Here is a 14,723-nt window from a genome sequence, read left to right on the forward strand (position 1 = left end):
CTTCCTCGGCCCCCACACTCTGTGCACCCGGTCTTATTCAATAGGGGACGAAGCCTCTCTTCCCAGGACTAGGTTGAGGGTGGCAGTGACATAAGGTTTCAAGTCTGTACCCGCCGTGGCCTCCGGTATGCCTTGTAGCCATATTTTTCCTGCGGCTCCTATTTTATCCGTCTTCTATGCGTAATTGATGTTGTCGTATACGGTGCAAGTGCTCCTTGGTGGCCCGCTCAAGGGATGTGATGCGGGCTGCATGGTCAGATTGAATGTCAGTTAGGGCAGACACTGCGGTCTGGTTAGTGGAGACCTGCTGTTGGAGGGCCTGAGATGCTTGTGGCGTGAGGTATCCATTTTGACCGCCCAGGACTCAAACTCTGCTCGGAAGGCCACCAGAAGGGTCGAGGCCTCAGATCTAGGGAAATCTCCTAAGGCTTGAGGGCCACATCCCCAGGGCCTGTGTCCAGAATCGGGGCAATAGAGGTCCTAGACCTGGACGCCACAGCTGGTAGGTCCAAGTGCCGGACCGGGGGGTCATCTGATTAATCGTTGCTGTCTGTCGCCGGCTGAGCAGGGGAGGAGGCTTGCCCTTCCCTGGGTTTCTAGCGGGCACCATCTTGTCTTTGGGAGTGCAGGGGTCGGACTGAGATGTGCAGAACAGGTATCACTGGATTGTGCCCTGTTGTAGATCCGTGGACTCAGTAGATCGAGAACTGTGCGCGGACATGCTTTTCAAGGATGTGCAATGGCTGAAGTATAGCCTGTCTGATACGGGCAGCCACGGAGCTCAGCAACTCATTTCTTTAGCCATACATGGTCGGTCACGCTTCTCTGCAGATTTGTACGGATGGGGACCACAGGTGGGCGCTGACCCTGCTGGGCTACTCTTGTGGCTGTGCAGGTAATGATCCAGGCTCAGAGGGGTGAAGGAGATCAGGAGCATATGTGGATACAGCAGCTTGGGTGGAGCAAGATGGCCGCCTCTCGTGGTTTCCGGGGCCGTGTCTGTAGCTTGCATACTGATGGGGGTAGATGCTTGTGGGTATCTCCGTCGAGGGCCATAATCTGCCAGGCCAGGATGCCCCGGGGGGGGTGAGTGAGGTTTGGATTAGGCCCAGAGGTGACAGGGGCTGCCGGGGTGTAGCAAGATGGCCACCACACTAGGTGTCTGGGGCTAGGGCCGTAGCTGCATCTGGAGCCAGATGGGAGTGGATGCTTGTCCAATATCCCTGTTGGGGGTCTCGATTGGACAGGTCATTGTGCTCCTGGGGGTGGATGGGGTCTGATTGGGCCCAGGAGAGGCCGCTGGGTGTAGCAAGATGGCCGCCGTCACCTGGTCCCTCTGGCTGGCCTAATAGGGCGGCACAGGGAGAATTGCGGGCCCCAAGTGGCAGGCTGGATGTTCCCAGTGGTCTAGTAGGGGGAGAGCCGGTCTCAAGACAGGTAAATCGGCCGGAGGCAGCACCGGCACGGCGTCCGGGGGGAAGCAAGATTGCTTCCCGTGGTAGGCCGCGGCCTGTCCTTTCAGGCGGCCGGAGCTCCGAGATCGGCGTGCCCCCGATCTCAGGCAGCGCCCTAACGGTCTAGGGGATGCCCTGGGCCCCTAGTGGGGTCAGCACAGGTCCGGTGGACATGTACAGCTCCGGGTGTTCTCTATGACTGCAGGAGCTCACCCCAGGCATGTCCACTCAGATCTCTGTTCGGCCAAGCCCCTCTATCAAATTGGTCTGCATGGCTGTCGTCCCAGAAGGGTATGCACAAAGCCCACAAACAGTTTGCTGACGATAAGCAGACTAAGGTTATGGATTACTGGAACCATGTCCTGTGGTCTGTTGAGACCAAGATAAACTTATTTGGTTCAGATGGTGTGTGGCGGCAACCAGGTAAGGAGTACAAAGACAAGTGTGTCTTGCCTACAGTCAAGCATGGTGGTGGAAGTGTCATGGTCTGGGGCTGCATGAGTGCTGCCGACACTGGGGTGCTACAGTTCATTGAGGGAACCATAAATACCAACATGTACTATGACATACTGAAGTAGAGCATGATCCCCTCCCTTCGGAGACTGGGTCGCAGGGCAGTATCCCAACATGACAACCCCAAACACACCTCCAAGAGGACCACTGCCTTGCTAAAGAAGCTGAGGGTAAAGGTGATGGACTGGCCAAGCATGTCTCCAGACCTAAAACCTATTGGGCATCCTCAAACGGAAGGTGGGGGAGCGCAAGGTCTCTAACATCCACCAGCTACGTGATGTCGTCATGGAGGAGTGGAAGAGGATTCCAGTGGCAACCTGTGGAGCTCTGAGGAACTCCATGCCCAGAAGGGTTAAAGCAGTGCTGGAAAATAATGGTGGCCACACAAAATATCGACACATTGGGCCCAATTTGGACATTTTCACTTGTCCAAGTGAGTACACCTGGTGTACTCACTTTCGTTGTCAGTGGTTTAGACATTAATGGCTGTGTGTTGAGTTGTTTTGAGGGGAAAGCAAATTTACACTGTTATACAAGCTGTACACTCACTACTTTACATTGTAGCAAAGTGTTATTTCTTCAGTTTTGTCATATGAAAAGGTATAATAAAATATTTACAAACATGTGAGGGGTGTACTCATTTTTTTACATACTGTATTTATAGGTGTGGCCTTGTGGACTGTGTCAGTCTCTGAATTCTTATATCTTTGAGATTCCATTAGCGAGCTCTCCCTGCTGTAACTGTTACTGCCCGCGTTGGAGTCTTTAGGTGTTCCCTTCCACCTTTATGTGTTCCAGAACTTCCTGTTGTATTCTCACAAGCCCTTAGGTCATTTATGTAATACTGTCACCTGGTTTAATGTTCCAGCATCTACCAATTACTGAACGCTTAAGTTTTGGATGGTCTAGTCCAGGGATATGCAATTAGCGGAACTCCAGCTGTTGCAAAACTACAAGTCCCATCATGCCTCTGCCTCTGGGTGTCATGCTTGTGGCTGTCAGAGTCTTGCAACGCTTCATGGGACTTGTAGTTGTGCAACAGCTAGAGGTCCGTTAACTGCATATCCCTGGTCTAGTCCTTAAGGTTTCTTTAATGTCTGTAGTTATAAAAAAAAACCTATAGATGTGTTTGAGACAGTTTCGCATGGTAGGAATGCTCCAATGCTTAAGGTTGCAGATGTTTTTTTGACACAAAACTGACATTTTGTCTTATGGTAAAAAGGAGTGCATTCTAGCACCATTCTCTGCTTCTGATAGTTCAGGGAGATACAATTTTGGGTATAATGAAAACAACTTGTTGACCGCACTCCAAAGTGTAGAAGAAATTGTGTGGTTTATTCCAAGTAAAACATAAAGGTAACAATGATACAGACATGTACCAGCAGAGATTGACGCGTTTCACGAATCAAGTTCGCTTTGTCATAATCCAAGATACATCACCGAACGTAACATTTAAAATAGTACATACACAGCTGAAATCAGTGAGTGCTTGATTATGCTGATTAACCCTCCTCTGGGGCTCCTGCAATGAATCATGCCAGGACCAAAGACAACAAAACATACATGTTTAAAAACAATATACAAATAGAAAAAAGAAGAAAAAGCATTCCTTTAATTTCTGTAGATTTTTCCACTGATATAAGAACCATGTTTAAATGGTAGCAAACATTTATTAATCAACAGGCCATAGTATAATTACAGATATGTTCATGAACCAGTGGAAAATTGATATAAACATCGCAACTAAAAGGATCATGCACAGGTATTTCAAATCAAATGTACCACATTTATATACTATAAACTTTATCAAAAAATCATTGTCAATAGACTTGAATAACTGCATATAGCAAAAATGACAAATGAACAAAAAATACCCTTTTAAGGGGAAAAAGGTTTGAGAAAAAAGATAAATTTCATTTGGGTGAGTGGGTGGATAGCCACTCCAACCACCGGTCCAGTTGTTGCCCACTTTTTTGAGAGAGACACTAACCATCTTTTGGAGATTATGGATAGTTCTATATAGTGGCAAGAAGAGCAAATCTTTTGGTAACTATCACCCAGTTTGTGCACATCCAGGGATCACTCCAGCCTCTCACTTGGCTCCATTGTAAGGGCAATTTCAGGTGTGGCTCTCATGATTGTTCATATTGTCCCCACGTGTTGTGTGATGACACAGTACATTCCATGGTCGATGACAGGACATACAAAATTTACAAATTTTTCAACTGTAATAAAAGTAATGTGTTGTATGTCATCACCTGTGGGGCATGTTCCATACAGTATGTGAGGAGGACTACTCGCAGGCTTAGGGGCAGGTTTAGGGAACATTTGGCAGACATACGTGGACTAAAATCCACTAATGTCGCTCGCCATTTTAATTCCATGACAGGGGACATGTCTCTTGTACATATGTGGGTAATTGAAAGGGTTAAGAGAAGTATTTCGGATTTTTAGGTTGCAGAGCAGGATACCAGGGGGCTTGAATTGTGAATGGGATGTCGCACATTATTATGACGGTTAAGGTGAAAGTGTATTTGTTTGAGCTTCCCATTGTTTTTCCTGTTCTGCAACTATTCCATTCTATTCCACCATATCCCATTATATTTGGGTCCCCATACATCTGCCTATTCCTCTTGTGTCCATTTTTGTTCTTTGTTCTTTGTTTTTTTTTTTTTTTTTTTGGTTGTTTATAGTATATATATTCTTTTTTTTTCTCAAACCTTTTTTTCCCTTAAAAGGATATTTTTGGTTCATTTGTCATTTTTGCTATATTCCAGTAGGCAGTTATTCAAGTCTATTGACAATGATTTTATGATAAAGTTTATTGTAAATAAATCTGGTACATTTGATTTGAAATACCTGTGCATGATCCTTTTAGTTGAGAATCTTTGTTTATATCAGTTTTCCACTGGTTCATGAACATATCTGTAATTTATACTATGGCCTATTGATTATTAAATGTTTGCTACCAATAACACTTGGTTCTTATATCAGTGGTAAAATCTCTATAGAAATTAAAGGAATGCTTTAAATTCTTTTTTTCTATTTGTATATTGTTTTTAAACACGTATGTTTTGTCCTCTTTGGTCCTGGCATTATTCATTGCAGGACCCCCAGAGGAGGGTTAAACGGCATAATCAAGCACTCACTGATTTCAGCTGTGTATGTACTATTTTAAATGTTACATTAAGTGATGTACCTTGGATTATGACTAAGTGAACTTGATTCGTGAAACGCGTCAATCTCTGCTGGTACATGTCTGTATCATTGCTACCTTGATGTTTTACTTGGAATAAACCACACAATTTCTTCTACGCTTTGGAGTGCGGTCAACAAGTTGTTTTCCTTTCACTTACCCAGACCGCGGACTAGACCGGCGCCCAATTAGTAGAGGAGGGTTTTGCCATTCCCTTGCTTTTCTTACTGACAATTTTAGGTATAGCCTGCAGTTGCTAACACAATGCATCTAATCGTAATGTTTATAGCAAATAATAAACCCTGTCCTCATAGGGACTTCATAATTTTATATTCCCAGGCATGTTTACACTATAAAATGCCAGATTAACCTAACCTCTATACTTTGTACTTGCCTCAAGCCAAAGCTATCTGCATGAAAAACTTCTAACAGGTATTGCGACACCCCAGAATCCCAGGGGATAAACCCTGGGAAAATAGAAGGTGATTGACCGCTTCAGCTGTGCAGCTTACACTCTGCTTTGAGCTCTATGCTGTGCAGTGTGTGACATCAGATCCCTGCCTGCTGGAGCTGAGAAATAGCCTTTGATTGTGTGTGTGTTAGAAGGCTGTAGAGGAGAGAAGGCTGCAGATAAACAAGTGCAACTTATATAGGGGGATTTGTTTAATCTTTATATCACCTGAAGCTTGTCGCTTCAGTGGCAAGGGTTTGTAAGGGTTTACAACCACTTTTAAGCACTAGGTAGAAACCTCCATAAATATTAAAACACCTTGCAGGCCTTGTTCTTAAGAGTTAAACCCAGATCCCTAGAGCTGTGAGACCAGAATTATAGCCACCTTATATAATAATTGATTGGGAGTCGCTCCCAAAATGTGCCATGCTTACCATATCCTAATTTATGGGTATTCTGTTAATATGCAATAAAACATAACCTTTTTACAGACACAAAAATAGTTTTTATTTGCACAATGGTGACACATATGTTTCTGTGTACAGAAAAGGCTCTGAAGAGTTTATTAGAGTCTCTGACTTGCCCCCCTTACACCCCAACACAACACTTGGAGCGAGAGCAAGCTTTGGCTAAAGAGTTTGCTGAAATTCTGCACTTTACTCTCCGCTTTGATGAACTGAAGGTAAGTGAAGCCTCCCTCCTTTTATATCTTTTGGTGGGAAAAAAAAAGAAAGGCTTGTAATTGTGTGTCATTTGCTTTTAGATGCGGAATCCTGCAATCCAGAATGACTTCAGTTATTACAGGCGGACGATAAGTCGAAACAGGATAAATAACATGCATGTAAGTACCTGCTTCATAACATTTTCCTAATCCTCGATTCCAGGCCTGGATTTTTTTTTTTTTTTTTTAGTCTAAGCTATAGTAAAGCTATATGCAAAAGAACTGCACATTCCATTTAAGGCAGCAGTACATGATTGGTGTTGGATCACTTCTTAAAGTGGTTCTAAACCTTCATTGAATAAAAAAAAATAAAAAATACCAAACCTGTTATACTTGCCTGCTCTGTGCAGTGCTTTTGCACAGAGCAGCCCCGATCCTCTTCTTCTGGGGTCCCCCTTGGCGCCCTAGGCCCCCCCCTCTTCGGTGAGTGCCCCCATGGAAAGCTGCTTTCCATGGGGGCACCCGTGCGTGCTCGCTCCCGAGTCCCACTGCGGCATCCCTTGATACAGACAGCAGGACTCAGCTAATGGCTCCCACTGCTATTAATCTACCCGATGAGGAGCGAGACAGCAGTGAGAGCCGGATCACATCGCTGGATCAGGTTGGACTCAGGTAAACTGGGGGATGGGGAAGCTGCAGCATAGAAAGTTTTTCATCTTAATGCACAGAAGCCTTAAGGCTTTAGAACCACTTTAAAGCAAGGAATGTCGCATCGGCTGTCTCAGCAAAGGCAGAAAATGCCATTGTCCCACTCCTGGGAACAGTACAGGTTTTGTGAAAAAGTGTTCCTCTTTCACACATTTCAAATTTGGCCAATGCAAGCGCGCTTCAGTTGAAGTGATGTGATAGGTTCCCCTTCAATGACATTTTGCATTTTGTCTATTCAGGGAAAAGCAACATGTTTACTTTTTTCTCCCCTCCCCAACAACGCATTCTCATCTTTCCGTCACACCCTTGACTTTTAGTGCCCCCATCAAAGAAATGGCTCAGTACTTCCAGATCTGGAGAAGCATGTTACTCTGGAATGAGTAACATTCTTCTCTATATACAGATATTCTGGGCCTATCGGAACTGTCACAAAGGGAGACCACAGCCTAGTGTAAGCTGAGACTTGTAGGTATCTTGTACAATGTATCCCTCTCCCAGCAGCATAACAGAATGACAGCAGAACAAAAGGAAGATATTTATTTGCAGTTGTGGTGGTCTGCATTCAAAGTGGAACTAAACTCGATCTTGGCTCTGCAAACTAAAAATTACATTTTATTCATCTTCTCTATGCAAAGTAAACTTGCCAATCCATCCATGTGGGGATGCTTTGTATTCCAAGGAATCACATTAATAAAGACCCTCCCCCCAGCATTCCTCCTTGCAACAAGTAAGGGCAGATAATACAGCTGTCATTCACTTACTTTATTTTATGTGTTCTGTGATGATGCACTGTAACAGCTCGCATATGCTCAGTTTAATCAAATGGAACCTTTTTGTTTACATGTTGCCATTGTAATGACAGCATAAGCCGAAGGTAGCTTACATTGCCTCTATGGCAAAGTGTAAGTAAAAAGACTAAGATGTGTAACAGCGCATTTCTGGTGGCCTAGTGTTTTATTTTCTTTATCGTACATCATGGGACACAGAGCACCATAGTAATCACTATGATGGTATATAGGCACCTTCAGGTGATGGACACTGGTATACCCAATATAGGAAGTTCACTCCCTATATATCTCTCCTCCTTCCAGGAGTACCTCAGTTTTTTCGCTAGTGTCTAAGGTGTTGGTCACGAGTGAAGATGTGCTCTGAAGAGCTCCAAGCCGGAGGGATCCCTGCTGGATTTAAACAGCCTCCATAGACTGGATCCATCCAAAGTGTGACTGAGGCCTAGGTGGATGGTACCTGGGCCTCGCTTAAGAAGAACAAGGTTTTTGCCTGTAACGCCTCTTTGTAGGGCTGGACACCAGGACCCAGGACTTTTTTGGTCATGCTACATTACCTAAGGTTTTTCCTGAGGGGTGCTAAACAAGTCCAAGGGAGTGGAACCCCTATAATAGGGACCCAGTCCTTGAAGGTTGCCAAACGCAGCCCGCCGTGATGGGTGAAGTTTGGATCTGTCTGTTACAGCAGTATCCTGCAGCGAGGAAAAGGTAAGGGAAGAAGCCAAGGAATTTTAAAAAGTCCACGTATGTTTTTTTTCTTGCATAAGTAAAATGTTGTCATGCCTAAAGTCTCCACTAGAGGGAGCAAATACATACTTTAGTACGTTGCTTCTCAGTCAGCTCAGAGGTCCCAGCTAAACCGCACGTGTGTGGTCTCAAAAGCCAGGGGCGATCCTTACCCTGAAAATTTTTCCCCTGGGGGAGGGAGGTACAACTGTAGCTTGTATTCCCCCCCCCCCCCAGGGGGTGCAGCAGTGGCTTTTTTCATTTAGAGTTTATTTCTATTCCCCACAGAAGGTTTTTTTTTTAAAACTTCCCACCGCCCTCTCTTGCCTCCCCTCTCGCTCAAAGAGCGTGTCAGCCGTGTCAAAAACAGGGGGGGGGAACGTTGCTTGACGGAGGGGGCGTGGCTTATGGGTGTGGCTAAGGCACAGCACCGTGTGCAGGACGTAAGTACATGAGGAGCACGCGGCGCAGGCGCTGGGGACAGAGACAGCTGCAGCAGACATACAGGACACGAGCTCTGGGGGCACGTAAGGGGAAATAACATTGATAACAACTAAAGCTGAACTTTATTAGCATTGTCTTTTGCTAAACTATTTTGTTCAGCAAGTGCATTTGCTTAGTGCCTCTGTTTTTTTTGTGCTCAGCACTATGGCTCTCAATAGTGTCGAAATCCATTGTTGCTAAGTGGATTTGGCAAGTTATAATTCAGACTCATGATTTAAGGGATAAGATTCCCCCTTTACAAGTCAAGCGCACTCTACCAGGTCGGTTAGTGCTTCTTGGGCAGTGCGTCACCAAGCCTCCATGGCTCAGATCTGTAAGACCGCTACTTGGTCTTCAATACATACATTCACCAAATTTTATCAGGTGGATGTAAGGAGGCATGAGGATATCGCCTTTTGGATGCAGTGTGCTGCAGGCAGCAGTATAAGTCCTCAAGTCTGGGGGTACCCTGCGGGTTGTCTCTCGCTCCCCTCAAATAGCATTAATATGGGACGTCCCACATAGTGATCACTATGGTGCTCTGTGTCCCATGATGTACCATAAAGAAAATAGGATTTTTATCAGCTTAACAGCTTACCTGTAAAATGCTTTTCTTGGAGTAAATAAGGGGACACAGAGGTCCCTCCCCTCTTTTTGGGGTTTAGATATTTTGCTTTGCTACAAAAACTGAGGTACTCCTGGAAGGAGGAGGGGTTATATAGGGAGTGAACTTCCTGTATTGGGTATACCAGTGTCCATCACCTGAAGGTGCCTATATAACCACATAGTGATTACTGTGGTGCTCTGTGTCCCATGATGTACTCCAAGAAAAGGATTTTACAGGTAAGCTGTTATAAAAATCCTATTATTCTATTGCTACTGCACATGTACCAATGTCCGATGCTCAGCACACTTTATTTTTTAGTTTGAAAAAGCTCCTTCTCCCCTCTGAAAGGAAATTCTGCAAGATTAAAAAAAAAAAAAAAGCCCAGGCAGACTCCTGACAATAATATCCCATGAGTCTGCAGGAAGGACCGGCAAAGCCATTCTGGCCTAGGCCCGGAATGTGTAGGTAGAGAAAATGGGGGAAGGTAAAAATCGGCCCATCTTTAGTAAAGCTTACTATATAACAATAATAGACAATGTTTTTGGAGAAAGTTTAGTTCCACTTTAACCACTTGCCAACCGTATAACTTAAATATACCTTAAATATACAGCGGCAAAGTGGCAGTGCTGTCCCGGATCACATACTAGACACTTCCAGGTTGGGGGGGGAGCTGATCTGTGGGTACGGTGGACTCTATGTCCACTGGCACCTGCCGATCATCCAGCACAGAGGCAGAATGGTGGTCTGCCTATGTAAACATGGCAGATTGCTGCTCTGTCAGTAGGGAGGGCATGGATCCTGTGTTCCCCTAGTAAAAGCACCTCCCACACTGTAAAGAAAAAAAAAAAAAGGCTAGGCCCACATTTAAGCCTTTGATCGCCCCTGATGTTAACCCCTTCTCAGCCAGTGTAATTAGTACAGGGACAGTGCATATTTTTAGTACTGATCACTGTATTAGCATCACTGGTCCCCAAAAAGTGTCAGTGTCCAACTGTCCACTCCAATATCCCAGTCCCATATCCCATAGTCTGTAGACGCTATAACTTTTGCACAAACCAATCAATATACGCTTATTGGGATTTTTTTTTAAACCAAAAATATGTAGCGGAATTTTTTTTTTTTTTCCTGTTTATAGCGCAAAAAATAAAAACTGTGGAGTTCATCAAATACCACCAAAAGAAAGCTTTATTTGCGGGAAAAGGGACATACATTTTATTTGGGCACAGCGTTGCATGACTGCAATTGTCAGTTAAAGTACCATATCGCAAAAAATGGTCCGGTCATGAAGGTGGTAAATCTTCCAAAGGTCAAGGAGAATATGATCTTTGGGGAAGTTGTCCTTTAATGAATTTCCCCCACCAGGTAACGCACTTGAGCTCCAATTCAGCAATATTTGCTGTGAGAAACTACCCAGCACCACACCGCCTTCGCAAAGAAAATTGCCTCCTACTTGCACCTGTGTGCCGCAGGCCCCATTCATTCCTGTGTGATAATTCAGCAGGACTGCTGGAAGCCAGCATAAGTACTCCTCATAGGAACAAATATGGCCACCACTTGCATGCACAGGAAGAAGAGAACCTGGCTGGACATTTTTTTGTTTTTGTTTTTTTTTCCGGTAGCGGGCAAGTGCACACAGCGAGCATTGTTGTTTGGGGCTGAAGTTTGTTACCCGGTGTGGGGGGATTAAAGTTTGAATAGTCCTTTAAAGTGGACCTGTTGCTTTGCCCTACATGCACAAATTCACATATTTAGTCCTTCATCAGTGTTTCTTTCTAGATTATTCAGTTTTCCTTCCTATTGCAGCCTCTTTAATATTTTGGGTTTTTCTTCTTGTGTGTGCTCTGCAGCTAGACATCGAAAATGAAGTTAACAATGAAATGGCAAACAGGATGTCCCTATTCTATGCTGAAGCCACGCCAATGCTGAAAACACTTAGCAATGCCACTACCAGCTTTGTATCAGACGTAAGTCATCTTGGCACACATTTTAGTATTCGTTCTTTTTGTTTTCGGCTATTGTATTTTCTTTCTTTTTCTCTGCCTAAATTTTTTTCTCTTTTGTAGAATAAAACCTTACCCATTGAAAACACCACAGACTGTTTGAGTACAATGGCCAGTGTGTGTAAAGTAATGCTTGAAACACCGTAAGTCATTTCTCCTTGATCTACTCAGCTGTATCACTGCCAGCATCGGATATTGTCACTTAGTCTTTTAACCGGCTGCACTTTGTATGTGGTGTACTTGTTCTATTTTATGCCTCGTTATTTGCATGCCTTTGTTCATAATAAATTGTTTGCTAGGCGACGCAGCTTGAAAGGTTTATTTTGCTTTATCGAAAAAATTATTTTGTGAAAAATAAAGATTGCATACAGTGATCCTTTTGAAGGTTGAGCACTGGAAATGTTCTGTGTTTAATATGAAAATAAAAAATGATAAAAGATCTAAAAATGTGATTCTACAGCTAAAAAGATGCATAGATTACAGGACAGCCGAGGTTGTTAAACTGCTTACTTAGGTTTATTAAAGTAAAATTGGCAACCTTTTGTTTTAAGAAGGCTGGGCAAGTGTCAGAACCTCTGAGGTTTTTATTGCCATCTGTGTCCCTATTGAGGAGATTTTGGCTGGGCTCACATTGCAACACAGAGCGGCTCACAGCAGGGGTCCGTGCGTCCCCATTTACTGTTTCAGGTCCGATTTCAGCCTGAATTTTTGGCTGAATTCGGGCCTGAAATGGACCAGAAGACACACAGGACTCCTGTGCAATTCGCATCGGAGCCACTCCGGAGATGTGTGAGCCGGCTCCATAGAGAGCTGGTCACAATCTCCTGACATGCAAATTGGATGCGTAGAACAAAAGAAATATTCCCTCTTGAGTGGGACTTTACAGGAAACCCACATCCAATTCAAAATAGTGTGATCCCAGCCTCAGGTCTAGTTTACATTAGCAGCAAGGACTGCCGCTCCTCTGAAAAGCAGTCCACGCTAGGATCACTTTTCATTGATGTTTGACAGGAAGTGAGAAGGCAATATGTTGCCTCCTCACCACCTGCTTTAACCCCCTAAATGCCGCACTACCACGTAACAGCCGTGTGCATTGCAGGGCAGTTGCAGCATGGCCCTATTAACTTGAATGTGTCTTGTTCAGTGAGTAGTAGTGCCCGCCAAATTCGACACAGGGTATAATTGCTGCCGCAAAGCCTCGCCCCCACTGCATGTATACACCCCTGGCAGCTGCCTTTGCAGCTTAAGGGGGAGCAGTAAAAACACGGATCAGCCACGTGTCAACCACAAGTGTAACCACGCCCCATACAGGCCTCGTAATCTTTGCTTCAAAGAGAAAAGGAGGAGATTTCTAAAATTTTACCACCAGAACAGGAATAGAGGGGACAATCTGCCCTGATGACAATTGTCAAGCAGGAATCCTATTTTAACGGTATTTGCAAGGGTCATCTGTCCTGCCTGCTATATTTTTGGACAGTTTGGATGCGATTCAGCTAAGTGAAGTCATTCTGCACTTGTTCCATATGTGGGCCTATAGAATATTGGAGAGCATAACTCAGCATGTAAATGTAGTCTCTCATGACAGCCAATCCGATTACTGTAGAATGTAGTCGAATAGTGAAAAATGTGAATCTGCTCTAGTGACCACACTTCAGATCTGGTCATTAGTTTATACTTCGTTATTGGATTATTTTATATTATCCCTTTTTAGAAACTGAAAGTGTTTTTCTGTTTTATAGTGACTTCTTTTTGGAGGATGTTATTCAATCCATTCTCTCCATTCCATTAACAGGGAGTACAGGAGTCGGTTCACCAGTGAAGACACTCTCATGTTTTGTATGAGGGTAATGGTTGGTGTAATAATCCTTTATGACCACGTTCATCCAGTTGGTGCTTTTTGCAAGACGTCAAAGATTGATGTAAGATTCCCTACCTATTGCAATCATGTTTGTGCAGGTTATCCTGGTATCTGGCTGCTGGTGACTCTAGTATGCTGTGAAAATATGACCATTCATTATTGGTAATCAAAAAGGAGCACCTGAACACATATAAAGAACTCCACTCTAGAGAAAGGGCAGGGTGTTTTAGGCATGGAGTATCTCAAATAACCTAATACAACAAATTATTATTTATTTCGTTTTTGTTGCAATAGCACAAAAGTTGGCTATAGAAAATACACACTGTTTAAGCAAGAGTCTTCTTTATTTCCCAATAAGATAGGAATGCTAACACAAAACTAAAAGAAAATATTACAGAGCATATAAAACAAAGAACATTAATGCTACTTTACCGAAGGTCATCCTCTGGTCAGTATCTTCAGCTGGGCTCAATGGCAAGAAGAGGAAGTAATTCCAGCTGGTCAGTACTTTTAAAGCCCACTCAGACACCACCCACACAACACCCACTGCCAGCCTATCTAGGATTCTGACAAATCAAAATCGATCAGAGGCAGTCAATAACCAATAGCTGACCAGCTCACTCAGATATACTGTGGCAGGTCGGCTCTCCTGCCCGAACCAATGCCTGTACCTCAGTCCGTGCAGAGAGGATAGTGGGTGCCCGTTGCGGGAGCGGGCCCATGGGTCCCGCGGACTCTGTCTGCCAGTGACCCACAATCGCGGTGAGGAGAGGCAGAACGGGGAACTGCCTATGTAAACAAGGCGATTCCCTGTTCTGCCTAGTGACATGACAGGGATCTACTGTTCCCAGTGATCTGCCATTTTCCTGGCAGTCCACCCCCCCCCCTACAGTTGGAACACACCCAGGGAACGCACTTAACCCCTTAATCGCCCCCTAGTATTAACCCCTTCCGCGCCAGTGTCATTTTTACACTGATCAGTGCATTTTATAGCACTCTTCAATGTAATAATGTCACTGGTCCCCAAAAAGTGTCATTTTGGAGTCAGATTTGTGCGCCGCAATGTCGCAGTCCCGCTAAAAATCGCAGATCGCCACCATTACCAGTAAAAACAATTTAAAAAAATAAAAGTCCCTAAATCTATCCCATAGTTTTTTGGTATATATATATATATATATATATATATATATATATATATATATATATATATATATATATATATATATTGTATGTAGAAGAATATATATCTGCCTAAACTGATGAATACATTTTTTGGATATC

At 44.1% G+C, this 14,723-nt stretch overlaps 1 protein-coding gene across 2 annotated transcripts in view; it reads left to right on the forward strand.

Annotated features, from left to right (window-relative positions):
- CYRIA (CYFIP related Rac1 interactor A) overlaps positions 1–14,723 on the forward strand; it is a 144,343-nt gene that overhangs the window by 106,204 nt on the left and 23,416 nt on the right. For both annotated transcript variants that reach the window (XM_073625350.1, XM_073625349.1), the window contains exons 6-10: positions 6,160–6,296; positions 6,378–6,455; positions 11,432–11,548; positions 11,648–11,727; positions 13,377–13,503. In XM_073625350.1, coding sequence (XP_073481451.1) covers positions 6,160–6,296; positions 6,378–6,455; positions 11,432–11,548; positions 11,648–11,727; positions 13,377–13,503 — 539 coding nt within the window. The remainder of the gene's footprint in view (positions 1–6,159; positions 6,297–6,377; positions 6,456–11,431; positions 11,549–11,647; positions 11,728–13,376; positions 13,504–14,723) is intronic.

This window comes from Aquarana catesbeiana, linkage group LG04 (genome assembly GCF_042186555.1).
Source record: "Aquarana catesbeiana isolate 2022-GZ linkage group LG04, ASM4218655v1, whole genome shotgun sequence".
Classification (NCBI taxonomy): Eukaryota; Metazoa; Chordata; class Amphibia; order Anura; family Ranidae; genus Aquarana; species Aquarana catesbeiana.